We start from the raw sequence: 25,616 nt of genomic DNA, 5'->3' as shown, positions 1-25,616 counted from the left end.
GCACGCTATCACATCATAACAATACATACAAAAGTGGTATCAACAAGATATCTCTATCTTTCCTCCAGCATATACACATTCCACCACACCCCCACAGGGAGGCAGAGGCACCCTACAAACTCTGCTTCCCCGCCGTCTCAATGGGCAACAAGACCATCGCCACAAACGAAACCAACAACAACGCCCCGGAGGCATAAATCGGAGCACTCGGGTTCGCCGAGGCATAAATCCCAATAATGGGGGCACAGAAGCCGGCAATGCGATTCAAACAACTCGCAATCCCGGATCCGGTACCACGGTTCGGAGCCGGAAACACCTCAGGGGTATAGGCGTAGAGCACACCGTACATGATCATCTGGGTGAAGGATTCGAGGGCGGAGCAGACGAGTTGGGTGTCGGAGGTTTTGGCGGCCGTGAAGCAGAAGAGGAGGATGGCGGTGATTAGGGTCGAGAGGGCCATGGTGCCTTTCCGGCCGATGTATTTGATGTCGACCATGTAGCGGGCGAGAATGGGCCCGAAGAGGCCGGTTACCGAGGTGATGGCGTAGTTGCGGTAGGTGATGTAGACGGAGGAGGAAGAACCGAGGTATTGTGGGAGGAAGGCGTTGAAGAGCGTGTAGCCCATGCCGATGGTGGTCCAGCAGAGCCAGATTAGGGCGGCTGTTTTTATTGTTAGTGACGTGGAGTTGCAATGAGTGTACTGTGGGGTAGGATGGGGGCCTACTGGTAATGCCGAGACGCTTGGACGAGAACAACGGGCCGATCTGCTGCACGGAGAACTTGGACAGCGAGCGCTTCAGGATTTCAGTCGAGGACAGGTTCTGCTCCTTGCTCGCCTCGGTGGCTCCGCCGATGTCTTGCAGGATTTCCACGGTGAGCCAGGTCTTCTTCTTGTTGTGATAGGCCACACCGTGGATGGCGGCGACGGCGTCCTCGTCCCGACCCTTGGCGACGAGGAACTTGGGCGACTCGTACAGCTTGAAGAAGCAGAACCGGCAGATCCAGAAGACCATGGTGATGGCACCCAGAGACAGAACGAGGTATCGCCAGCCCATGTTGTTCTCCTTGGTGCAGTTGCTCGAGTCCGAGCAGGAGTAGTTGGGGATGAACGCCCAGGCCAGCATACTGGCGATGAAGGTACCCACGGACCAGAATGTGGCCAGCGAACTCAGGATGTTTCCGGAATCGATGGGCAGGAACTCGAGGAAAATGGCGGCATCGACAGGGAGGTTGCCACCGACTCCTAATCCTAGACAAGCGTAGAGGGCACAAGTACTGATCTCGTTAGCCATGCGACATCGTAAGGGTAGGTGGGAACATACCCAACCCAGCTGGGACCACCGCCGGATGCGAGACCAAATGCGCCACACAAGAAGAGAGTCGTGTTGAAAGCCAGTCGACGTCCGATCATATCAGATGCAAGACCCCAGAAAGTGGCGCCGACAATCAGTCCAACGAACAAGGCGCAGGTAGTAAACCGGACATAGGATTCGGAGACGCCGAATTCCATGGACAAGGGGGTAAGGGTCAGGGCAACACCCTGCGTGCGCCAGTTAGCGCTGCACTTGACTCTAGAATTAATATTCAATTCATCTCACCTGTAGCCAGAGGCTGTGCAGCAAAATAGTTAGCGAAGTCAACACATGAAAAGAATCAGTCGCTCACTTGTCAGCAGTCCAACCAAATCCACACAGGATATACAACTCCCATTGATACCGGCCCATGCCGATATCCTGAATGGCCCTATTGATAAGCTTGGCCTTGCCTGTATTCCCTAGTCAGACCAGATCCTTGGGTGAAGGGTAAGGGGGTCCTGGCTGGGAGGGATAGATAGCCGGCTCCTGGGGTTCGAGATTCGCCCATGACGAGGCAATAGAACATACGATCATAGACAGAGTTATGGCCCGAGGCAGTGACGGCAGAGTCGACCTCTGCACGAAGGGCCTCCAGGGTTAGCGTGGCGCTCTCGGGTGCGGAGGCACCCTTTTCCTGGGAATCTAAGCTGTTGACATTGGACTCGGCATCCTTCTCGGTTTGGGGGATCGTATTGGGGGCATCGGCAAGAGGGATCACGACCTCGGGGATCTGCACGCGGTCGCGCTGTAAGTTTTTCCACCAGCTACCCATTTTGATCAGGCGTATGAGATAGTCGCAAGGGGGTCAACGATCGGATGTGGCGCGTGGCTAAGAATAAAGATGTATCGACCTAAATGTCGCTGGGGTGTCGCTGGGGGTGTCTGTCGGGACCTAGATAGGGCACAGTATGCTTGTCGCCGGGGCTATTTCGTATGTTTGAATTGCTGCTCGGGAAAAAGCTTCGAATCTCGTTCTTCTTACAACCTAGACCGTGAGTGGGAAGGTTGTCGCAGGCGCTATCAGGGCAGATGCTAGGCAGTGCAATGGCGGCGGGCGTGCTGATAAGGGCAACCGAGGTGCGCAGGGAGATCGCAATGGTACTTGGCGCAATGGAAAATCACAAAAGTCGCTCTCTGGGTTTCTGCTTGGGCGTGGCTGAGTGTCCGTATTCGTCCTTCGATCCTAGAATGACTATGTCTAGTGTTGTGACGACACCACACAGATGATGTTCGGAAATGATTTGTTTCGTATATAAATTCAGCCTGGTAGCCGGGTATTCACAGTCTTTGCAGTCTAAAGACACGCTGAAAGAAAAATGCCAGTTGATTCGGTCGCAAAACAGGAATCAAGCTTGCAAAAAGACAGAGGAGCAACGGAATACTACCTCAAGATGGGGCGAAGTGGAGAGAAGACCGGGGAGGAATGAATGGGAAGGAAAGCCGTGGGACGAAAAGAAGGGGAATTGTCGGACCCTATATAAACCCCACGATTCATGCGCCGCAGAGGGACAGGGAAAAGTTTGACATAACATCAATGGCTAACAGGCAGGCCCACAGCATCCATCACTACCCATAACACGATAACTGCCCATAACTACTCGGTACGAAGTACCCCGCTTGCCGCAGTGAGCCAAGGGAGCTGCTGCTGTCGCTTCGATGTTTTGCTCCTTGCCTCTGAACGAACACGAAGAGTGCACTTTATCGGGTGTGAACGGCCGGATCATGCCCTATGTAGATTGTGTCGCATTTGGAATGGCATGGCTAGTCTTATGGCACTGGAAGATGCAGGAGGGCTTTCTCATGGCGCTTTGGGACCAGGCAGTTTGCCTCTTGCTACTCGGGTTGACCTGGGTTGACTGGGTTGGAATGTGTGCGCGAGCTTTGCAGGTAAAACGGAAGACGGTGGAGAAGGGGAAGAGCCAGAGAAAGGTGAGAGAAAAAGGAAAGGAACCAGGACATAACAGCAAAAAATTTTTCAGAATTGTATGATTCGATGACGTTGGGGTAGACTTGCGGTTCTTAACATTATCCGTTGGTGGGTCAGCATCCCAGTGGATAGCCTCAGATCCAATAATCTGCCAAGTTGCTCTCCCTTTCTCCATCACATCGCACGTGCCAAGACCCCTAAAGCAGACGAAAGAAGAAGGTAAGTCGAGGATCCAGTTTTGCCCGTCGGCTTCGTCCGCGGAACCACTTCGACAGGGGCCTCGAGTCCATTGAGTGGTTGCGACGGATTAGCCGAGCATCCACTGTGTATTTCCCTTCAAAGAGTCTCTCCGGTCGTCCTCGGAAAAGCGACGTCATTCCGATCCTCATTTCTGAAAAACGGAGCAGGTCGCGTGTCAAATGCTGAGATCGTCGCCTTTTCTTCGTCCCGAGTAATGCATTGTCGTTGTTGACATCTTGAGAAAATTATTCCGGTGGAAGGTGAGGAGTGCATTTCGCATCGGATCAAGGAATCTCCGGGCTCAGCTGATCGGCATTTCCGGTTGCGGTCACTACGCAGATGGCCTGAACATTCGACGCGCGTTTTAGTGCTTAGCATCACTAGGAAGTGCTAAACTAGTTAGCACGGGAAATTAACCTGCGGTGCCTCTCAGTGGTTAATGAGACAGGTTAGGGTTGACTGGCTTAGACAAATGGGGAAGCTCCCGGTGTGAAGGTATGCAGTCACAGAGATATATCTGTACATTTGTGAATATGCAGGTCAGGAGATTTGATCCTGCATAGTCTCATACGAGATTTTGAAAGACCATTTGCTTAACGCTCCTGCGTTTTGCTGATCAAGTGCTTGGAGAGCTCTGCGCAGGTACACAACAGGGTTATTGGAATTAAGCGAACTTCATGGATAGAGTCTTTCGCAGATGCGACTAGATACGTGACTACAATGGCATTCTAAAGTTTAAGGTCACTCAGTAGTCGTGAGGCGCTTCACAATATGCGAGACTGAGGACGCAAGACCGGATGCTCCCTTTTTTGGGTCACGATAATATATAGAGTATATGTTGCTACTATTTGCACTTGTATCATTCACTGATCTCATGGCTTCACTATATTCGCCTCAATCTCATTCATCACAATATGGAATGCTCCGATCCTGTGAGAATCCCGATGATCTCACATCCGGTATTTACCCGCAAGCTTATAGTTAGGTGATACGCATTCTGAGTCACTAGACTCAGAATCTAGTCTTTTACCGGATAGCCGAGCGGTAAATATTCGGAGGATTCACTCCTCCAGCGCACTAGGAGTAGTCTGACAGATCCTTTGTCGATGTCCCAGGGAATTTGCCTACGCTCGATCGGGAGCATCCCAGTGATCAGGCAGAGGACGTCTATAAAAGGGCCTCCCTGCCCCGCTGTCATTCCACTTCTACCAGCAACGACCGACTTCAAGTCGTTCGAGTTCATCTCGATGCTCGCCTTATGCCATACCGCATCTTAAGTTGACTGAGCAACAAGATCGCGGCTATGGCATAGACAACTCAATATATATATACACGCCAGTGTTACGAAGTCAGTTCGCGATTGGGACTGTTATCAAGACGATTATAGAATGCCAGACACTGAAACGGACAGCGATGTGACATTGGCTCGTTTTTGGAAATGCAATGAAATCATGCATTTCGCCGATTTCAAGTCAAAACATTATCTTCTTTCGGAATGCAGAAACTCCGTGGCAGGACGTTGCCAAGCTATATATAAGCAGTTGGTACTGTTCTAGTGATGACTTTCTAATGCTGGGCACTAAAATGGGGAGCAATGTGGCATTGGCTCATTTTTGGAAATGCAATAATATCATGCATTTCGCCGTTATACTCATGGAGGTTGCACTATATCACGATATCAGTTCGCGATTGGGACTGTTATCAAGACGATTATAGACTGCTGGGTACTATAACAGACCACGATGTGGGGTCGGCTTCCTTCAGGAAAAGCAGTGATCTGTTGAATTTCGCTGTCATGGAAATTGCACTGTGGAAAAGACCCTACGAAGCCTACTGCAATGTTACAAATTCGAACCTGATGAATTTTGCTGTTATACGCATGCAAATTGCACTGTGGAAAAGACCTTATGAAGCCTACTGTAACATTACAGATGCTTGTCTTTGTTGCCTGAAATTGGATTGCCCGGTGGTCAAATATTCACTCGGCTCGCTTTGGCCTTGTTTATATATTGCCTATTCCCAAGAAACAATCACAACGCCGCAGTCCTGATTAGTATCTTGAGATACTAACTCTTGATTGATTATATATAATGAGCTAATCGCTCATGACTACGATGAAATCTGCCAAAAGGAGGAGGAAGTGACAAGATGTCATCTCGGGATGATGTCACTGGTTATACATCTACAGAATGCTTTCATGATTCCGTGGGACGACAGGCAGTCCTCGATCGATAATCTCTACAAGCGAGCTGGCAACTTACACGAAGCTCTTGAAGGCCCCAGATATTGCTCGCCTTTGTTTGACATTAGCACGGACACCACAAATATATCAGATATATTGAAATACCCGCATCTGAACATGTCTCTATTGACAATTTGTTCAGTGACAGTCGGCGACGCTAGTTACGAAGCCTCCCAAGACGCCACACTCGAGTTTACAACCTTGGCCTTAACGGCACTCTTCGTTTTGTCCGGCTGAAAGAGGTCAACAGTGCATGGGTTGGAGGATTATCATGCCCACGCACTCTTTCTAATTGCAACATCCTGATCCAGAAATTCCCGTTACTACCAAGTCCTTTACATATTTCGCAGACACTACATTCAGAAGAACCGACAATGTTGAATATACTCCCCCTGGATCTTGTTGGTTACAGACTGCTGTTCCCTGAGACTGGCATGCTACAGCCTCATCCTCATTCTCTTCCAGTCCTATCGATGCCGAAAGATCTTTCGTCTGCCCGGGTTTGCGAGCTTTGCGGATACCGATCTCTCTTATCCAGAACACATCATTTACCACACATACGAGCGGCGCAGGAGCACATGGGGTGTCGAGGATATGGGTGAGAGTACAAGATTTCCAGTCTGGGTCATTAGGGGTTCAATGGGTTAGGCTCTTAATAACAACAAAGGCAGTACCGAGACTATTCTCCGGCATTGTACTGAATTTTAGTTATTACTCTTATGAAACACCCACCCTGCTTATGGTGACCTCCTTATCAAGAAGTGTTTAACAAACATCAATATTACAAGCATTAAGATTAGCTTTCTACCTAGACACAAAGAGTATATACCCACACCCAGCAACTGAAGCTATTACACTATGCACCCTCTGCCAAGGCAGTCCCCCTGCAGAACATAGAAATGAAATAGAAAAGAGAAGGAGGGGGGGGGGGGGGTGTAAATCAAAGATACGAAGCAGTCTCCTTCTCACACCACGCCCAAAACCTCTCCGCCGTCCCAGCCCCACCATCACGCTTCGACACCAACGCCTTTTGAATATGACAAGGGATAGGTCCGAACCTCCCCCAGGGAATAATAAACTCTCCGTTTTTCTCTTCCGTGACATCCGGAGATAGCGCCGCAAAGAGCTCACTGTACGCACCGTACCGCGGACCCTTGAATATCCAGCCCTGCCTTTTCATCAATTCCTTGACTTTGTATCACAGAATAGTTGGGGGGTGGGGGGTGCATACCATAACCGTAGCCTGAATGGCAGGACCATGTCTCTGTAGCTCAGTTCTCATAAGACCAGGATTCACACTCTATTACCCGTCAGTCAATTTTACCCATTATGGATGGTTGATAAGGATCAACGAACCAAACTAAGAATCCCATCCCCAGTATACCGCTTCGCCATCTCCTTAGCAATGAACACATTCCCCACTTTACTCTCCATATAATTCTGCATCGGGTCAGAAAGAACCTTCGGTGCCCCGGTCTCTTCATCGAAGATGATCCCTCCATTTGCAGTGAACGAGGAGATCATGGACGACAACCACACCACGCGTACACTACCCGCGGAAGCTGTGGCAGCGGTGCGTTGAATCAAGGGGAGAAGGAATTTGTTAAACAGAAAAGGACCGAGGCAGTTTGTTCCCATTTCGAGGTCGTGGCCCTATTTCATATATTAATCTCTACGCTGCATGCATTAGTAGCTGATGTTTGGGGCAATACAGTAATGGTCTTACTCCCCGCCGGAGGAGTCATGACTCCTGCATTATGAATGAGTATATCGAGACGGTCTTCCTGCTCTAGGAACTTATTGGCGCTTTCTTTGATGCTGGCTAGATCGGACAAATCTAGTGGCAGGAAAGAGAGACGGCCTCGGCTGTGTGCGCCCTCGGCGGAGGTCTGGATCTCGTTGATGGCGGTGCGGGCCTTGTCGGCGGACCGGGCGGCGATGTAGACGGTGGCGTTTTTGGAGTATAAGATGGAGGCTGTATGGAAACCGACGCCTGAGGTTGAACCGGTGACGATGGTTACCTTTCCTGTCAGGTCGGGGATGTCTTTCTCGACGAAGGTAGGGTTTGGAGGGAAGATTTGGCCGAGGGCGGGTGCCATTGTGCGTGTATGGATGCGTGTGTGCGACAGTGTATAATTGGTGAAAGATATTAGACAGTGCTCGGTGATTGAGGATAAGGATTGGGATTAGGACGCATACCTGGATCACAATGGCGGATTTATAGTAGGTGAGCCCTCCGGACCCTGACTCCGGAGCCACAATTCGGGCTGGCGGGACCATCTCCGGCGCTAGCAACTCCGGCCCGGCGCCAAGCCCGGGCGATCTTGGAGTGTCATGGCCAAATACACTGAATGTCACTGGGACAAGCTTGCGTCATGTTCTCGCTGGACGATTATGGCAGATTGATTATATCTGGTGCTAAAAAAGTGATCGTATACAATGTCAATTCTATGAAGATTTCAAGGCTGATACACCAAACCGCCAGCATGTAGTAAAGCACAGCGCATGCAGACAACCAGCTGAGTAAGCCGCGGTTGGGAACCCCGCCAGAAACGCCCAACGTCAATATCCCCATTCAATGAGGACCCTATGCAAGGCCAACCCTATATGTCAGAACAATGGCATCTAGACCTCCTATTCGAACACCCATATCCTGCACATTTTGCCGTCAGAAGAAGTAAGGCACTTCCATGTGCCAGATCGCGTGAATACTAACACCCCGAAGGCTGAGATGTGATCGTCTCCAGCCTTGTAGCAGCTGTACCAAGCGTGGGTTGGGGTGCGTCTATACTCACCCTCCCCCATCAGCTCCCCGGCGGAATGGGCCTGCTCAGCCTCGGCAGCTAACCCAGCGCATCCGCCAACTGGAGGACCTAGTGGTAGCTCTGCAAAAGGGGGAGAACCCGGTCCACCCGGAGCCTAAGAGCGACGTTCCCCCGGCCGCTAGCCCGGACACAGTAGCCAACTCCTTTGGTAGCCTGCGAGTCGATCACACGGGGATGACTTATGTCTCTGGAGCACATTGGACGGCACTGCAAGACAGTGTATGTGACAAGATCCTATTGCAGTCATCAAAGTCTCCAACATATCACACTGACACCGGATGAACGGCTGGCAGATTGCCGAGCTCAAAGAGTGCGTCGAGTTAGGGCCATCATTTCCGCCGTCCCGGGGAGATCACGGGTCCGCCCTCCTCCGGGGCTTGTCTCCGCCCGGCGGAATAGCGGAGGTCCTCACTCACCTCCCGCCAAGACCGACCGTGGATCGGTTGGTGTCACGCTTTTTCAGCTCTATGGAGCCGGGTGTTCGTATGTAACCTGCTTGATAACGTTGATCAAGGACACTAACGAAGTCGCCAGTTGTCCTGCATTCTCCGACATTCCAAAAAGAAGTATTAGCCCATCCACCTGACGTGTATAGGGCATGCTGACGTTGACAGTATGATCAATTCTGGACCCATCCACAGGATGCCAATTTGGCATGGTTGAGCATCCTCTTCAGTATCATGTGCCTGGCGATCCACCATCACCAACTTACGGAGGGTCACAGACCAGATCCGATTGGCGACACCCATGGGCTGTGCGATGACTTTCGGCAACAAGCTGCCTATTGCCTCATCGAGAACAAGTACACGACTCCGACGAAATATACCATCGAAGCGCTGATGTTCTATGCGCAAACGGAGTACTTCCGAGGAGAGGAGTTCCATCACGAGGTCTGGTTGTTAATGGGAATCATCAATCGTCTGGCCATGCGGGCTGGTCTTCATCGGGACGGGTCCCGCTATCCAGAGCTTTCTTGCTTTGCGGCCGAAATGCGTCGACGCATCTGGACGCTCATGTCCCAGCTGGATGCACTCATATCATTTCAGATGGGTCTGCCTCGGATGATCTATGACGGCCTGGCAGATACACAGCCGCCGCGCAATCTGCTGGACGAGGACTTCTCTGAGGACTCGACGAGCTTGCCACCACCGCGTCCTGATACATCCTTTACCCCAGTGGCTTATCTGATTGCGAAGAGTAAACTTTCCAAGATATTCGGTCTCGTGATCGACCATGCTGCATCTACCGCACCTATTCCGTCCGCACTCATTTATCAGCTCGACAAGCGGCTAAACGAGTCTTATGCCGCAATCCCGGTTTGTCTCCAATTTCGCAGTGTATCGGAGTCTGTCACAGCATCGCCGCATATCATCATGCTGCGTTATAACCTGGAAATCCTGTATCAGAAGACGCGATGCATCCTGCATCGCAAGTCCCTTTCTGAAGGCCGTTCAAATTTCCGGTATGCAGAGTCACGACGTATTTGTCTCGATGCGGCGGTGAAGCTTCTGCAGCATCAAGCGGCTATTGATGGACAGGTCCAGACTGGAGGAGTACTCGGGCAGTGCCGCTGGTTCGTGACTTCCTTGACCACCAACGATTTCATGCTGGCGGCGATGGTAGTATGTCTGGAGCTCCACTATCTCGAGCGGGAGGCACAAGGCGGGCAGACAGTAATGCAGGGAAAGAACGATCTGCTTCTTGCCCTCCAGACCTCGCATCGGATCTGGGCCCAGTATAAGGATGAGTCTGCAGAGGCCTGGCAAGCATGGCAGTCAACTAGCATTATGTTAAGGAAGTTGGGTGCTCCTGTGCTTGATAGCGTGTCCCCTTCAGATGGCAGCAACAGTGGCTTGAAAACCAGTGGGCACAGCACCACCTCCAGTAAGTACGTCATCCTTCATCCATTTATGCCTCCTCTAACACGGGTATAGCGGAAGCCGAGACAGAAAAATTCGATCCCATGCTTGGACTGTCCGTCGACCAACTAGATGAATCAATATCGGTGGCAGAGCCAAAGATGCTATCGTCGCTCGAGCCGGGATTCGATCTATCGCACCTGCCAAGTGAGCTTGTGAACCTTTGGGACTTTTCTGGAGACATGAGCTGGGTAAGTGGACTAGCATTTCCATCGTTCTAGCGCTAAGTCCAATAAACTAACCGCGTGTGCTGATATAGCTTGCCATGTAAATGAATGTTTTTTTTTTTTTTCAGTGGAATGACACAACAGATACGGATTAATGAGCATAACTCGTTACTAATCGTTCTCATTCGACTTTGTCTGCCTGCGAACAGTGCTTGGGGGGAAGCAGAATGCCACGGAACCGTTGAATAGCGGGGTATGTTGACATGAGGTATGATGAGTCTTCATTGTGGGGTTCGAAGCTGCCTCATGCTGCAATGTTACACTTGATCAAACGATCGAGGCAGAGAATGTCCGTTGATTGATGGAGAGCTGGACCATCCCAACTGGCGCAACCAGGCCACGTGACAGTCAGGGCCTCCCCGCCAGGTCTCACAGACCAGGACAGCCTGTGCACTCGAAATCAACTGTCCATCCCTGTTCCTTGCTCTTCTGTACTTCCCCCATTATGAACTTGCTTTGAGAGGGAAGTCATCGCTTCTTGTACATACTTTGTCACACAGAGTCTCTGTTCCTGCTTTGGGATATATGCGAGAACGATACGTCGCTGACTGTGCTTTTACGAGACGAGCAGAGCGGACTGTCTCGCTGGGGAAAAGCGCAAATATATACCTGGCAATCAGGGTCCGGTGTCACCTGGTACTTCAAGTACCGCAGAATACGGCGGTCGATATCTAAGCTCCAGCAGAAAGTGGCTCTGGGGCTAATCGGACCACAAGCCGAGAACAGATTAGGGAAGCGGAAATACAAGCCCTGGTGTTCGAGCTGTCTGTGCACAATTATAATCTCGAGAGCCTGCTACCTGGTGAAACAGACCGGATTATGGAGCTTGCTCAGAGGCTTGTCCGCGAAGTTCTTGGTACGGGAACCAGTCCGCCAACACCATCGAGTTCCACGGCTGTAAGCCTTATAGAGCTACGGAGAATCAACAATCTCAACGTATGCGATGACACCTTTGATTCACAGACAGGCTCTATTGGAAATGCTACAGCCTCCTCCACCCATTCGCCCGCGGGAGCCAAAGGGACTTGGGAGATCCCAGTCTCTTGTTTTTTGGAGTTTGTGACGCCTGAAATCCCTAATGTGGTTGCCGGTGGTTCAAGCCCTGGAAGCACCGTAGCCAGATTTCCACTCGTTCGGTCCGATTATATCTACTACAATCTAGAGGAGTGCCGGGTGGAAGATAGGCGTGTGCTTGTGGAATGGCGGTTGCGAAACCCTGTTGCGCAGAACTCCGTTGACGAAGAAGCCCAACTGAAACGATACAACTATCATGTCCAACTTTTACGACAGACTTCTAAGCTTGACGCTGGACATTGCATGCTACACTGTTTCGGCTATAGTTTGTCGACAGGACAATTGCCTGATGGAACGCAGCGCCCTATTGTGGGATTAGCTTTTCGGTTTCCTAAACATGCCAAAAGTGAGGCCCAAGTCGTCACGCTCGAAGGAAAGATCACCTTTTGCACCGGCCCTCCCTCTTGGCCCAGCCCCGACCTAGAAAGCCGTTTCCGTCTTGCACGGGAGTTGGCTGTTGCACTTCTCCAGATACACTGCGCTGGATGGAAGCATCGGGAGATTTCAATTCAAAACATTATCTTTCTTTCGGAATGCAGAAACCCCGTGGCAGGACGTTGCCAAGCCGTACATAAGCGGTTGGTACTGTTCTAATGATGACTTTCTAATGCCGGGCACCAAAACGGGGAGCGATGTGGCATTGGCCCGTTTTTGGAAATGCAATGATATCATGCATTTCGCCGGTGTACTCCTCAGTATTACACTGTGGAACAGACCCTACGAAGCCTATCACAACGCCACGAAGCCGAATGAACCAGGACTGCTTGGAGATGACCGCGGTCCTTTCTTGCCACACGATGTACAGTCGCTGTATGATATTCTTGGGGTGCAGATTGGAGAGCGAATGGGTATGCATTATCGCAACGCTGTGGCGCAGTGTTTGAAGGCGCCGCAGCTAGCAATGCTGAGTACTAGCATTGAGAAGTACTTTCTCGATGAAGTGCTCTCTGGTCTGCACAATTCTGTTAATAATTAGGGTCTGCTTCATGTCTGCACATATGTGTTCATAATTAGGGCTTGATTTTCAGGTCTATTGCTTTGGACTAGAATATTGATAAAATATACACTTGCTTCTACCACACCGGTATTTACATAAGGCCTTTCCGTCAATAGCAATAAACAAGTCAATGACATTCATGAAAGATGACGCGTACAACAACTGAGATACGCCGTGTATACTAATATCACCGACTATACTCTCATAACACATTAAGGACTTATTCATACATTGACTATAAAACCTCGACATCCAAGCACTCTACTTTATAAGTACATTCCTTTTAGAATCAAATGGTCATTTGTCACTACGCAGTCGCTGACTCGGCTCTAAAGAAAAGCATAATAGGGCTGGGATGGTTGAGATTAAGTGGATCTGGCTGTGTGGAGCCACTCCCGGGGTATACCCGGCGCTAGTACCAAGTTGAATATGTTCCCAGCGGCCGGAGGATAGTACACACTACACATAGCTAGGATTTGTAGGTCGTTGGCTGCTTTATTTACACTTCAGGTTGGAGTTAACTGCCATCACATTTATTTCTGCTGTATTTAGTAGCTATTCAGTCTTGGATTTTGGTATGTGGAAGTACAAAGAGTGGCGCTCACAGGAATATATAGTATTACTATTCTGGAAATCTGTGAGATATATCTTCACAATTTACTTCCCCCTCCTAATTCTCGATCAACCCCATCCCGTGCATCTGCAGTAGGTAAAGTAGGGACCGGCAGATTCAAGTCGGTCGCAATCGCTTTCGCAGCCCAGAAACCCGTCACAAAGGCAAGAGCCAACCCGCCCGCATATCCGAGGTTACTGAACCCGCCGCCATCAACGCCTGCGACTAACAGGCCGGGTATGGGATACCCATCGGCCGTCAGGGCGCGGCCCTTGGTGTCGATTTTGATACCGCCGTATGTGAAAGTGATTCTATATCCTTAGTTATCACCACTGTTGATGATGGGAAGGAGTTACATACGAAGGCTGCACTTCCATGCAAAAGAAGGGTCCGTCACCCTCTACCAACGGGACTGGAGGGTTTCCACCTGCCCCGACGGGAGCATCCAACACCACAGTCGGGTCACCTAGTCGGATGGCTTGATCGTACTCTTTGATTGTCTGTCGAGCTTGTGCACCATTGACTCCCCATTGAATGAGAATGTCGATCAGCCCATCGATGGTCGGTGCACTACCGACACGGCAGCCGTGCTCTCGTGCTTTGGCCAGACGATCAATCTCCCCCGCGTTGGGGAAGGGCGCGGAAATGCAGTGCTGAGTTCGAGTTCGTTCGCTGTGCTGTTAGCCATATACTGCAGAAGACATCAAGGGGACATACTTGAATAGAAGGAATCCTCGGCGTTTCTCCTGCTTCGCAAGGTACTGGTTGATAATCTCGTCGCCAGTCGTCTCATCCGCAAATCTGCGACCGCTTTCGTTGAGAAGTAGGCAATGTTTGCTTTCTACACAACAATCAGAACATGATTCGACAGAGTATGGGCCACTTACGATATTGTGCCAACGCCAAAAAGTCCCGTGGGTTAACCTTCTCGGCTTGCAAAGGCGCCGCAAGTAAATGACCATAAAAGGTACCCATCCCCCGACTGCTACCTGCCCCTACTTGGGTTCCAAGTGTCAAACCATCTCCCACGGACCCTTTGTTAGATCGCACGAATATATCATCTGCATGTTGGCCCATATGCGTCGACAGAAGTCTGGGATTCCCCTGAAAGCCTCCAGTAGCTAGGACAACCCGCTTCGCTCGAATTTCGTAGTGTGTACCATCTGCGCGACGGATCACCGCTCCGATAACGCGCGATCCAGGAACTCCTGGCGCCTCCTGCAGTAGCTTTACCACTGCAGTATGGGTGAATATTTGAGAGCCGGTATTGCTATCTCTGATGCGCTGCTGGTGATAGGCATGGAGATGAGGGATGTTGATGGGGAAACCGATGCCTGTACCTCTGTCAGTTACTAATTCATCCCAGAAGGAGAACCGCATACCAATGGTCATAATTCCGTCAAACCTCTGCGCGACTGGGACATCATTCTCACGCATCCATTGCACGGCCGGAAGGTAGTCTTGCATCCAGGCAGCTTGGAGGTCGGCATCCCCCCATGGGACCCATGAGCGCAGACTCGAGTACGACTTGGGGCCCCAACTGCACCAAGTGGTCAGTACGATCCCCATTCATAATTAAACTACTGTTGACATACAACATCCCTGCGGAGTAATTAGATGACCCGCCCACGGTGGACTGCTTCTCCACGACGAGGACTTTGGCGCCTGAGGAGGCGGCGAAAGAGGCACAGGCGAGGCCTGACATGCCTCCACCACAGACAAGGGCATCAACCGTGATTGTTTGCATGTTTGAGAGAAGATATCTAGGGAAAAGAGGTATGTGTTTGATGATCAGTGACGACGAGCGCCGGGTATAAATCACCCTCCGGTAGCTAAATTAAGTGGCCGGAGGACCCACTCGGGGTCCTGTGCACGAGCAAACAAGCCGGCTTCAAGTGAATGACCATTCAGCTGAGCTATCATTACTTTGGTAGTCAAGCCCCAAGCAGAATACTTTGTTCTATGCCCGTCTTGCATGCAATTGGAGAAACCGACCATGGTAGGGTTGTGCCGATACCGTGATTCCCCGCATTTCTCCAGATTTCTCGGCATTCGGCTATTTGTTCTGAGACGACGTGGAAACTCTTATCCCAGTATTCTTCACTATGGCCCCAAGCACTCGTTCAAGTCAAACAGGGGCACCCTCTAGGTCCTCTACCGCTGCATGCGAAGTATGCCGTCACCTGAAGATGCGCTGTATCCGGCCTGATCTATCGGAGCCATGCGACCGCTGTCGACGCAACAATCGGCGCTGCAACATCCCCCCTCCCCGTCCTTTGGGTCGCAGGGCCGGTGCTGTTGGTCGCTATAATGGGTTTGAAAAGGCATATCGGAAGATGCAAGCACAGCTCAAGAAAGCACCCGTATCAGCTGAGGAGGTACAACAGGTGCTGCATTTCACGGGCCCGGAGGAATTACTTCAGTTCATTGTGGCGAAGCTGCAACATGGCGACCGTGGGCGGGCAGTCTCACCCACGGATGATGCGCTCAGAAACAACCACGATGTCTTGTCCACCCCGAAGGAACCAGTTAGCAATCCACTCGCACTTCTGGCGGATGCGTCCAGCGTAGCACAGCCTTTGGCTTCACTGGATCGACCATCCACTACAGATGGAGACCGAGAGCTCCTCCAGCCCTCAGGCTACTTGTCCCTAGGTATACAGCTACCTCAAGAGACATTGCAACAGGGCCTCGATGCCCTTTATGCTCCAGCACCGCCTGTTGACTGCCATACTGACTATTTCCGATCTCCTGATGCGGACCCACCTCGAGATATTGGCCCAGACCTGGATCCTATTGAGCTGGGGCTATTATCCTTAGAGGATGCGCAGACTTTGTTTTCAATGTACGTGCACTATATCATGACAACTCTCTTGCTAATAAATACTAGGTATTTCGTCCGTTTGCACCCTATCAACGGCATTCTGGACACAGTCCTCCACACCATCGACTACGTGCGCTCCCGCTCCGCTCTTCTCTTCACATGGATCCTGGTCATAACGGCCCAGTTCGATCATCAGTCTGCATCATGCGCCAAGCGTCTGCGCCTCCACGGCGAGAAGCTCTCGCGGCATGTCCACACATCTGGGTACAAGTCCGTTGAGATCGTCCAAGGATACTACATCTCTCTTCTTTCCGCTACCCCTGCCCCGACCTTGTCTGAAGAACGCTCATGGCTCTACACTTCCTACGCTGTGACTGTCGCTACAGAGCTCGGATTAGACCAGATAAACACTTCCAATAGTCACCCCTCCGAGTCGACCTTGTCTCAGCGTCAGACACGTAACCGCGAACGCACCTGGCTGCGCATTCTGCTGTGGGAACGCGCTACCAGCGCCGCTTATGGCCGCGCAACTGCTTTTCCCGAGTCACCCCTGACACGGAACATTCAGAAATGGTGGCTGCATCCCCTTGCCGACTCTACCGACAAGGACACATGCGCCTTTATTCTCCTTCGTCGGCATTTAGCATGTCTTCATCGCACCCTGCACCAGCAAGCTTCTTTCTCCCACGACAATCCCCACTGGGTTCGTGATCTCATCGACTCCACCCTCGATCCCTGGCGAGGTACCTGGCTCCCTAGCTATACCTCTAGAACACTTACTCCCTCCCTCGACATATCCACCGCCTTCCTCACCTACGTATATCTACACAACCGTCTTTGGACACTGTCCTTCGCCCTCCATAACCCAACTACTCACTCCCGCGCCCTCCAAGGAGACTGCTTCACAGCCGCCATCCAATGCTGCGCCCTCGCCGTGCACGACCTCCAATCACTTGGCGAGCCCCTGTACTGTCTTCTCTCCCCAACATGGGCAATGATCGCCTACGCCGCTACTCTCGCCCTGAGACTGTTCCCCGCGTTGTACGGAACCCATCCCAGAGACGAGGTCGAGTTGCTAGCCCTATTGGGTCAGGTGGCCCTGCAGCTAGAGATGGCAGGAAGTATACCACCTCATCGAACGGGGATTGCAGCCGTGCTGGGGAGGCATTTACTGAGTATCTTGCGGACGAAGGTTGGGACGGGAATAGGGACGGGGACTGGGGTGGTTGCGGATACCGGGCTGAACGGTGCGTCTGAATCGGGGCTTGTAGGGAGTAGCTGTGATCCGGTGTTGGGGTCAGTTGCGATGGGTTTGGATGAGGGATTTGCGGATGTGTTTCGGGAGGTGTTTGGGCCGGGTTGGGGTTGGAATGAGAATGGAATGTAGATCTGTAGCAGGGAAATGATGATATATTCAAGGCTATGGGAAGGCACAATTCATTTCCCAGCTCTTGGCGATTGGGCAAACTATGTCGATTACGAGCTAGACGCAGTAACCTTGTTCGAGGAGGATAAGTCCCGCCCAAAGAAGAGCCCGATCGTCCAAAGAAGCGTTACTGTCTACGGCGATGGTCGGATCGACCGGTCTCCTGGTGTTTCTGCAACTTGTGCAAGGATGGCCATTCTACATTCGGATAGTCGGGTGCGAGGGAACTTGAAATTTACAAATCACTCCATGATTCGGTCGGTCTTGGAGGCTGAGATAGTGGGCTTTAGGAGTTGCCGTGTTGAGGACTTTGAGGCATGTGAGGTGCGTGTAGGGGGTCAGGCACATCTCGTTGCGCAGTCGCGGCTTTTTAGTGGATGACGACGATCCGCTTCTTCCTGGGTTTCTCTTGCGTTAGCTTGAAGTCTTCCATTGGTGATTATCTGGGTCACTTGTGTTGTAGATCTGAGATATCACCAAGCTTATATCTGCATTGCTGGTATGAATAGAGTCCGAATTATATGGTGAGTCCATATCCAGTATTTCCATCCGGCTGAGGTTTATTCAGTCATACTTATGTTGGAGAATGTGTATAGAGTCCAGTGGAACATTTGACTGGTTAATTTCGGCCCCACGTCTCTGCAGCTTGGGCCAGGAATCGGATCCTGCAGGGCGGGGCTCATGTCAGCTCGATCCTCATCGCAGCCTGCAACCGTCATCTTGTTTAGATGCCCGTGGGTGGTACCTTATACACGCAATGTGTGGCCATTTTTTGCCTATGAAGTTCTAAACTGAAACTCTGATCCGCAACAAGCATGGATGTCCTGGACCAAGATGCACCCCTCTGCACCAGGTGTCGCACCATCGATTTCGATACAATCTTCCAGCTTAGCAAAGATGTCCGAGATGCAAGACTAGAAGGTCTCCCAATCATTTCCCTGGGTAGTATTCCTCCCAACCCAAGCACTCCATGTCCAATGTGCAATCTCTTCGACAAGGTCAAATTCAATCTCGACATATCAGCCCGCCATATAGCATGGGACACCAGCCAATATCATCTACGTGCATTCAGCAGCCTCGTAAAAGAACTAGGTATCACGGCAGAAATGGCAACAGAGACTACAGGGCGAGAGATCATCAAGCAAATCCGCAGCGGGGATGAGTATATGAGTGATAAGTCGAACGGTGTGTTTCTCGCGGTGTTTCCGGGGAGCGGGGATGATGTTCTCATCACTAGTGAAGCTAGGGTTCTTGATATCTGCAGTCATCTGGAACAGAGCGTCATTATGCCGGTGGAGGGGTCTGATGTTGCCAATATACGGACGCACGGGGTTCAGGTGTTTCCAAATCAGATTGATTACAACCGTTTGAAAGAGTGGATGGAGAGCTGTGGGAGTGAACATGGGGCTCGATGTACCAGCCCTCCTGCTCGTCTTCCTTTTACACTGAAGGTGATTGATTGCCAAACCCGAGAAATTGTACCTTTACAGCCAGACTGGGAGTATTTCGCGCTGAGCTATGTATGGGGACCACCGTCAGCAGAGGATGCGGTTATCAAAATACAAAACCCTAAAACATCTCTTCCGGTCCTTGTGCACGGCACTATCGAAGATGCCATCACGGTCGTCCGCAATCTCGGAGGTAGGTATCTCTGGGTCGACAAATACTGCATCGACCAGGGCGACGCGCAAGAAAAGCACGACCAGATCTCCCGCATGGATCTGATCTATTCCGGTGCTTACGCCACTATCGTCGCTGCTGGTTCTGATATCTCCGTTTCTGGTCTACCTGGCGTGGGTGCAGTTCCACGACGGCCCCAACCACAAGCAATCTCACCGACAGCATCGGGAAGTCTAAGACTAGTATCTACGCTTCCCTCCATCCGACATGCCTTAGCAACCAGTCCATGGATCTCCCGTGGCTGGACCTTCCAGGAAGTAATTCTCTCGCGTCGATGTCTGTTCTTCACCGACTTTCAAGTCTACTTTATGTGCGGCGAGTCCACGCACTGCGAGTCGACCGTGCTTTCTACTGCCCATCTGTCACCCATGGCCACGGCCCAAACAGCCGCAAAACCCACCAGCAACGACGTCCTCGATTCCGCTCGATTTACCCATCAAAAGTCCCAGGATCCATCGTATTATTCCACTACGCCATCGCGACAATGGCCCTTCCGTACACATCTATCGCACTACTCAAGTCGAAACCTCTCCTACAACTCCGACGCTATCAACGCCTTTCGAGGCATCCTCGCTCGCTCTGATTACCCAACATACTACGGTATTCCGTTCTTGTTTGGCGGGGAGTCATGCTATACTCTAGCAAGCAATCCTGATTTCCGCTTTGCCTGTGCACTGGCCTGGGAACCTATATATCAGCCTCCTCGCATAGGTACTAGCAATGGTGACGATGGACATTTGAACCAAAGAAGTGAGTTTCCGAGTTGGTCCTGGGCCGGCTGGATAGGTCAAGTGTCATACAACTACTTCCTCTGGGTCAGAAGGTTCCCCTGTGCAGAGGAAGATCTTCTCCCGCAGGAACTGGACGGTCATCTGCCTGTGCGGATATGGGTTTGCTTAGACCCTGATGATAGTAGTTCGAGAATCTCGATGAAGGAGTTCTTCCTCACGAATTATGGCAAAGCGAATAAGAGCAAGAACGTCCTCCCTGAGATCTCACCCTTCTTGCAAATTGAATGTACTGTTCTCCATTACCTCCGAGTGAGGATTTTGAGCATTCATTCCGGAACTACTTCTGTTCCTGCGTTCAGAATGACCATAGGGGATGGGTATTCCCGTGCTCCGCTGCTGTTCTGTGGAATACCTCCCTGTTCAGAGGGAGATGGGGTGGTAGAGGAGGTTTTCTCAGGGCTGGTGCTTTTCGAGACGAAACATGATATTACACGATGCGCCCCGTGGGATCATATTGGGATTTTTGTTCTTCTTGTGAAGGAAGCTAAAGGGAGGAAGGGACACTATGAGCGAGTTGGTTCGGGATGGTTGGATCGAGCCGACTTGGAAAAGTTGGGAGGTGATGGTAATGTGAGGATGAGGAGGGAGAGGGTTTTATTATCTTGAGGGCGTTTCATATATGTGGGCATCAATAGGAAGCAGTGGAAGACATTATCGTAGACTGTAACGGTGTTCAAGCATGGCTGCTAGATACGCATTGCGATGTAGCTGAAACATGCTGATGTTCCAGGTAAGGAAAGGAGCCCTCCATCTTGTTCAATATCTTGTCTTCTAGCTGACAGCCACGTCTTTATTATATTCCAACAGACAACACGAGAATGAACTCTGGTTTATTCCCATATTCGGATCCCCGGACATCTCAAAACCAACAAATGATGGCTTCGAATCATTTCGGACTTTCGACTTCCCTTCTCACTGAGTGTCGATACCCACCAACACATCAACCGACGATTCAACAGTCAAAATGATTGGGTATCAACAGCAGCCATAGCGCTGAGGCGGGGAAGCGAGTAGAGCATACAAGGCTACGATGTGCTGTCCTAGCGGATACAGTTCTTGATTGGCTGTTCTCCTAGGCATACGCGCCCGCGCGCAAGGGTCAATATGAGTGAGGCTGATGCCTAACAATATCCCCACGAAGCGGGTATTTTTATTTCAATTCTCGATTGTGCCAGGCAATTTATAAGTCTCTTACCCCCAGGACATCATCACACGTTCTCCGTGACTGAGGCGTACAGCAAGTTTCTAACGATGCCTCCTAGGTTTGATCCCAGCGCTTACACTGTGGGCTGGGTCTGTGCGATCAAGGATGAGGTTACTGCTTCCCGAGCCTTCCTCGATGAGGAGCATGAACAGCCTCCCAGACAGCCAAATGACGACAATGTTTATATTCTTGGCCGAATAGGAAACCACAACGTAATCATTGTGTCCCCGGGGGTGTGCTCGTATGGTATCGACGTCATTGCTCATACTGTGGCACATCTGTTGCGAACGTTTCAGAACATTCGCTTCGGCTTGATGGTTGGTATAGGCGGAGCGGCACCTTCGACGCCTGATCCTAAGGACCCATTGAATGACATTAGACTAGGAGACGTCGTTGTGAGTGAGCCGAAGGGAAACCATGGTAAGCCTCAATATATACTATCAAGATCATCATGGTCATGCATGAGTTCGGTTCGGCTTGGACTTCAATTTCTGACAGGAATTAAGGTGGCGTATTGCAATATGACAAAGGTCGGTGGGAAGAAAATGGATCATTCGAGATTCGATCCCATCTCAATCGGCCTCACCCACATCTTTTGGCTGCTATGAAGCTGCTGCAACCTGACCACGATTTTGGGATGGGGAAGATGGTTGACTACTTTAAAGATGTCAGTAGGAGATCTAGCAGACTACGATCGTGGGGCTTTCGCTTCCCTGGCCGCGAATTGGATCGGCTATACAAACCGGAACACCCGCACACGGAAGGACTAGACTGCTCAGGTTGCGGTACAGAAGAGTTGGAGAAACGCCTTGACCGTGAATCCGATGAGCCTGTATCACTATGGTCTCATCGCCTCCGGCAATGCTGTCATGAGGTCCGCTGTGTACCGCGATCACCTGAGAGACACATGGGGTGTATGCTGTTTTGAGATGGAAGCAGCTGGACTTATGAACGAATTTCCATGTGTGATCATCAGAGGCGTGGCCGACTATTCCGACGACCACAAAAATGACCATTGGCAGCGATATGCAGCAGCCATGGCGGCCGCGTACGCCAAAGATCTCCTGCGAGTCATGCCACCAGAGGAGGTCGGTTGTACCGAAGTCACTTCTCATATTAACGAAGACTGTATGTCAACCTATGCATTTTGTCAGACTTATCAGCTAATACGAAGCAGTATCATGGAAATTGAGGGAGGTAGAAAGCAGACTCACCAAAATTGACGAAATGGTTTCCGATAATCATAACGAGACAATGCTCAACTGGCTCAATGATTTTCCCTACCACTCGAAGAACACCTACCTCTTTGATAAAATGCACCCAGGAACAGGCCAGTGGCTATTGGACTCGGACCCATTCCAGTCTTGGTACAAGGCTAAAGGGCAAACATTACTTTGTTTGGGCATTCCTGGCGCAGGGAAGACGATTGCGGCAGCTACCATCATTGACTATATCAATAGACACAAGATCTATAACAACCCGGAGCACGCCATGGCGTTTGTGTTCGTCGAATTCGATCTTGCAATGCAAGAGAGGACTCCAAACCTTATCGCGTCACTTCTGAACCAGCTTGCCCAACAAGACTCTCAGGTGATGCAGGAATTGAAGGCTCTTTATGGTCGGCATAGCGCCAGGCGCACAGAACCGTCAACACGCGAGATGATCGATGCTCTTTGTTCTGTGAGCAGTGATAGGCAGACATACGTCGTTATCGACGCGCTGGACGAGATTGAGATTCCTCCAGAAGCGCTGGCGCGATTCTTATCAGAGCTGTTTCGTATCCAGGACAGCACTGGCCTGAATTTACTAGCAACATCGCGGTTCGTCCCCGATATCGAAACGCTCTTCAGGAAAAGGGATAACTGCTCGTTTCTGGAAGTACAAGCCACGGATGACGATGTTCGAACGTATATCCAGGGAAATCTTATTTACCTGCCGGCTTTCGTTATCCGGGACCAGTCGATGGCGGATAGAATATTAGAAGTAATTACTCGGGCTTCTAGCGGAATGTAAGTACTACGAGTCTGTGACTGACCGGTATGACTGAACAGGACGCAGGTTTCTGATTGCAAGGCTGTGCCTCGATTCCTTGCGGGACCAAATCTCGCCCAGGCGAATGCACCAGGCACTAACAGAATTATCTAACAATGCAGATATTCAGAAAATGGCGTATGAGAAAACCATGAAGCGTATCGAGAGCCAATTGCCGAACTTGAGGGATTTGGCCATACATGCCCTTTCATGGATCTTTTGCGCTGGAAGGCCTCTGAGAATCTCCGAGCTGCAACATGCATTAGCAATACAAATTGGCAGTCACTCCTTTGACAAGGAGGACGTTGTTGATGCCTCTTTGATAGTCTCTGTGTGCGCGGGGATTATCTCTGTGGACAAGGAGAGTGAAGTTGTCCAACTCGCCCACCATACTGCACAGGAGTTCTTTGACAACTTCCTAAAAGAATGGTTTCCAGATGGTCATCGCGTAATAGCCGAAGCGTGCCTCACCTATCTGTCTTATGACTGGGCTACGAGTCAGGACGCCGAAGCCATAGTATCTCAGTATCCGCTTTACTGCTACGCAGCTCAATATTGGGAGTACCATGCTCGACTTGGCCCAGTAGCTGACGAGGCCATACTGCGACTGTTTCAATCGAACGAGAAAGTGGCGTTGTATGCACAGCACATGCCGCTTTCAAATGGCTGCTCTCCTGGAATGAAGCTGGAGAATCGAAAAGCAATCACTGGACTTCATTTGGCCGCCTACTTTGGGCTGGTCAATATTGCAAAAGCTCTTGTCGAGCACGGTGGTAATTTAAATGCAAAGGACAGCTGGGGAAGGAATGTCTTTGCTTGGGCCGCAGAATTCGGAAGTAAGGATTTTTTTCGAATGCTTTCATGACTATGTCTGTCATTGGCACGACGTGGACAATTCTGGTATGACACCACTGCAACTGGCATTATCAAATGGCCACACACATGTTGCAAGATATCTCGAGAACCGGCATGGTAGCCCTAGAACAGAGAAAATCTCTACTTCCGAGGCTAAGTTGATGTGCGAAGCTCAAATGGGTAATCAGCAAGCGGTTGAAGCCCTTTTGCGCCAAGGAGTCTCGGCAAATTGCCGGCAGGGGAGTCGTACACCATTAGTGGTGGCAGCTATTGGCGGGCATTTGGCTGTCGGAAAGGTTCTGCTAGAATATGGTGCCGATCCAAACATGAGTGATTGGTACGGACGAACTCCCTTACATCATGCAGTCCGGAGAGGGAGAGAAGAATTCGTGAAATTCCTCTTGGACCATGGTGCAGGGTTGAACCTCAAAGACAACAACGGTGATACTCCTTTGAGACGTGCACTCGTTAAAAGATGTGATCCGGTACTTCGCCTTCTCTTGGACTACAAACCTCAGCTTGATTCACAAGACAAGTATGGTAGCACAGCCTTGATTGAGGCAGTTGACCTTTGTTCCGATGAGACGTTTAGTGTACTGCTGCACAGTGGCCCCGATTTGAATATCAAGAACAGAAAGGGTGTGACCGCTCTGATTCGGGCAGCTCTTCGGAGAAAGGTGGAAAAGGCCCGTCTTCTGCTGGCATCTGAGCCACAGATTGATCTCCGCGACGAGACGGGCGCCACGGCTTTGATTCACGCAGCCCGCAATGGGTGCTACGAGATTGTCGACGCACTAGTCCAGAGTGGAGCCCATCTGGACATTGAGGACAATGAAGGTCAGACAGCTCTGCTCTGGGCTATGCGGAACGACCACACATCAGTAGCGGCTTTACTGATAGAAAGCGGAGCCAACGTCGAGACAACTGCAGATAAGGAGGGACTATTCCCGCTACTTTGGGCTGTTCAGAGATCCTGGGGTAATATCGTTCGTCAATTGATCCTCAAGGGCGCGGACGTGAACCGCCGAGATGCAAATGGCACAACAGCCTTGATTTGGTCTTGTTGCTATTCAGTCACTGATTGTGTTCGCTCACTTCTGGAGTCTGGAGCGCAGCTCGACATGCAGGACAGCCTTGGGAGAACTGCACTCATGTGTGCGGCTGAATCGTGCCAGAATGAGAAGGTCGACATGCTACTAGAAAGCGGCGCTGACTGGAGGGTGCGCGACCTCGAGGGCCAGACGGCCGTCTATTATGCACGCCAGGACTCCTCGTTTGATGAATGCCAATATAAACGCGAACGTATAATCCAGTCGCTGCTGCGTTATGGATCAGTTTGTGAGACGGAAGTGGGAAAGGCGTCTCAGTCAGATGATGGCACTGTCT

The 25,616-nt window shown here is 50.8% G+C and overlaps 10 protein-coding genes across 10 annotated transcripts; 7 read left to right on the top strand and 3 right to left on the bottom strand.

Annotated features, from left to right (window-relative positions):
- Nucleotides 1-13: 13 nt before the first annotated feature.
- Nucleotides 14-2,359, bottom strand: ASPBRDRAFT_514011 (MFS transporter). The gene is made up of 6 exons (XM_067626715.1): nucleotides 1,884-2,359; nucleotides 1,666-1,765; nucleotides 1,599-1,611; nucleotides 1,323-1,540; nucleotides 725-1,275; nucleotides 14-660 (listed from the first exon to the last, which is right to left on the bottom strand). Exons 1-6 carry the CDS (start codon nucleotides 2,125-2,127, stop codon nucleotides 113-115), a joined length of 1,674 nt encoding a protein of 557 aa, XP_067480960.1. The 5' UTR covers nucleotides 2,128-2,359; the 3' UTR covers nucleotides 14-112.
- A 4,345-nt stretch (nucleotides 2,360-6,704) lies between these two features.
- ASPBRDRAFT_53838 (uncharacterized protein) lies at nucleotides 6,705-7,863 on the bottom strand (the record flags this gene model as incomplete). Its single annotated transcript, XM_067627130.1, has 4 exons — nucleotides 6,705-6,932; nucleotides 6,996-7,064; nucleotides 7,121-7,417; nucleotides 7,477-7,863. The coding sequence occupies 4 exons, from the start codon at nucleotides 7,861-7,863 to the stop codon at nucleotides 6,705-6,707; spliced, it is 981 nt and encodes a 326-aa protein (XP_067480959.1).
- A 519-nt stretch (nucleotides 7,864-8,382) lies between these two features.
- On the top strand, nucleotides 8,383-10,779 carry ASPBRDRAFT_53837 (Zn(II)2Cys6 transcription factor; the record flags this gene model as incomplete). The annotated part of the gene is made up of 7 exons (XM_067627129.1): nucleotides 8,383-8,441; nucleotides 8,490-8,808; nucleotides 8,883-9,072; nucleotides 9,124-9,155; nucleotides 9,204-10,473; nucleotides 10,524-10,699; nucleotides 10,768-10,779. 7 exons carry the CDS (start codon nucleotides 8,383-8,385, stop codon nucleotides 10,777-10,779), a joined length of 2,058 nt encoding a protein of 685 aa, XP_067480958.1.
- Nucleotides 10,780-11,554: 775 nt separating this feature from the next.
- On the top strand, nucleotides 11,555-12,785 carry ASPBRDRAFT_194635 (uncharacterized protein; the record flags this gene model as incomplete). Its single annotated transcript, XM_067620775.1, has 2 exons — nucleotides 11,555-12,265; nucleotides 12,363-12,785. 2 exons carry the CDS (start codon nucleotides 11,555-11,557, stop codon nucleotides 12,783-12,785), a joined length of 1,134 nt encoding a protein of 377 aa, XP_067480957.1.
- A 671-nt stretch (nucleotides 12,786-13,456) lies between these two features.
- Nucleotides 13,457-15,166, bottom strand: ASPBRDRAFT_194634 (FAD-dependent oxidoreductase; the record flags this gene model as incomplete). The annotated part of the gene is made up of 6 exons (XM_067620774.1): nucleotides 13,457-13,730; nucleotides 13,780-14,091; nucleotides 14,137-14,260; nucleotides 14,307-14,753; nucleotides 14,802-14,959; nucleotides 15,015-15,166. 6 exons carry the CDS (start codon nucleotides 15,164-15,166, stop codon nucleotides 13,457-13,459), a joined length of 1,467 nt encoding a protein of 488 aa, XP_067480956.1.
- Nucleotides 15,167-15,524: 358 nt separating this feature from the next.
- ASPBRDRAFT_194633 (fungal specific transcription factor domain-containing protein) lies at nucleotides 15,525-17,630 on the top strand (the record flags this gene model as incomplete). The annotated part of the gene is made up of 2 exons (XM_067620773.1): nucleotides 15,525-16,264; nucleotides 16,310-17,630. 2 exons carry the CDS (start codon nucleotides 15,525-15,527, stop codon nucleotides 17,628-17,630), a joined length of 2,061 nt encoding a protein of 686 aa, XP_067480955.1.
- Nucleotides 17,356-18,065, top strand: ASPBRDRAFT_41408 (uncharacterized protein). The gene has a single exon (XM_067624561.1). It carries the CDS (start codon nucleotides 17,646-17,648, stop codon nucleotides 18,048-18,050), a length of 405 nt encoding a protein of 134 aa, XP_067480954.1. The 5' UTR covers nucleotides 17,356-17,645; the 3' UTR covers nucleotides 18,051-18,065.
- A 302-nt stretch (nucleotides 18,066-18,367) lies between these two features.
- On the top strand, nucleotides 18,368-21,107 carry ASPBRDRAFT_513854 (HET domain-containing protein). Its single transcript, XM_067626713.1, has 2 exons — nucleotides 18,368-20,870; nucleotides 20,948-21,107. The coding sequence occupies exon 1, from the start codon at nucleotides 18,485-18,487 to the stop codon at nucleotides 20,744-20,746; it is 2,262 nt and encodes a 753-aa protein (XP_067480953.1). The 5' UTR covers nucleotides 18,368-18,484; the 3' UTR covers nucleotides 20,747-20,870; nucleotides 20,948-21,107.
- Nucleotides 21,108-21,781: 674 nt separating this feature from the next.
- Nucleotides 21,782-24,715, top strand: ASPBRDRAFT_513921 (uncharacterized protein). Its single transcript, XM_067626714.1, has 3 exons — nucleotides 21,782-22,472; nucleotides 22,522-23,353; nucleotides 23,403-24,715. Exons 1-3 carry the CDS (start codon nucleotides 22,169-22,171, stop codon nucleotides 24,238-24,240), a joined length of 1,974 nt encoding a protein of 657 aa, XP_067480952.1. The 5' UTR covers nucleotides 21,782-22,168; the 3' UTR covers nucleotides 24,241-24,715.
- On the top strand, nucleotides 24,512-25,399 carry ASPBRDRAFT_89760 (ankyrin repeat domain-containing protein; the record flags this gene model as incomplete). Its single annotated transcript, XM_067629523.1, has 3 exons — nucleotides 24,512-24,715; nucleotides 24,791-25,144; nucleotides 25,238-25,399. Coding segments are annotated over 3 exons (720 nt in total), but the record flags the coding sequence as incomplete, so codon positions are not given.
- Between the last annotated feature and the right edge of the window lie 217 nt (nucleotides 25,400-25,616).

This window comes from Aspergillus brasiliensis (genome assembly GCF_001889945.1).
Source record: "Aspergillus brasiliensis CBS 101740 unplaced genomic scaffold ASPBRscaffold_4, whole genome shotgun sequence".
Classification (NCBI taxonomy): Eukaryota; Fungi; Ascomycota; class Eurotiomycetes; order Eurotiales; family Aspergillaceae; genus Aspergillus; species Aspergillus brasiliensis.
This window is presented reverse-complemented; position numbering and strand designations above follow the sequence as displayed.

Coding starts and splice junctions, on each gene's coding strand:
- ASPBRDRAFT_513921 (XM_067626714.1), top strand. CDS start 22,169: ATGAGCCTGTATCACTATGGTCTCATCGCCTCCGGCAATGCTGTCATG. Junction 22,473..22,521: donor TTCTCATATTAACGAAGACT/GTATGTCAACCT, acceptor AATACGAAGCAG/TATCATGGAAATTGAGGGAG. Junction 23,354..23,402: donor ACTCGGGCTTCTAGCGGAAT/GTAAGTACTACG, acceptor AACAGGACGCAG/GTTTCTGATTGCAAGGCTGT.
- ASPBRDRAFT_41408 (XM_067624561.1), top strand. CDS start 17,646: ATGATGATATATTCAAGGCTATGGGAAGGCACAATTCATTTCCCAGCT.
- ASPBRDRAFT_513854 (XM_067626713.1), top strand. CDS start 18,485: ATGGATGTCCTGGACCAAGATGCACCCCTCTGCACCAGGTGTCGCACC.
- ASPBRDRAFT_514011 (XM_067626715.1), bottom strand. CDS start 2,127: ATGGGTAGCTGGTGGAAAAACTTACAGCGCGACCGCGTGCAGATCCCC. Junction 1,766..1,883: donor CCATAACTCTGTCTATGATC/GTATGTTCTATT, acceptor TAGGGAATACAG/GCAAGGCCAAGCTTATCAAT. Junction 1,276..1,322: donor GGTGGTCCCAGCTGGGTTGG/GTATGTTCCCAC, acceptor TAACGAGATCAG/TACTTGTGCCCTCTACGCTT.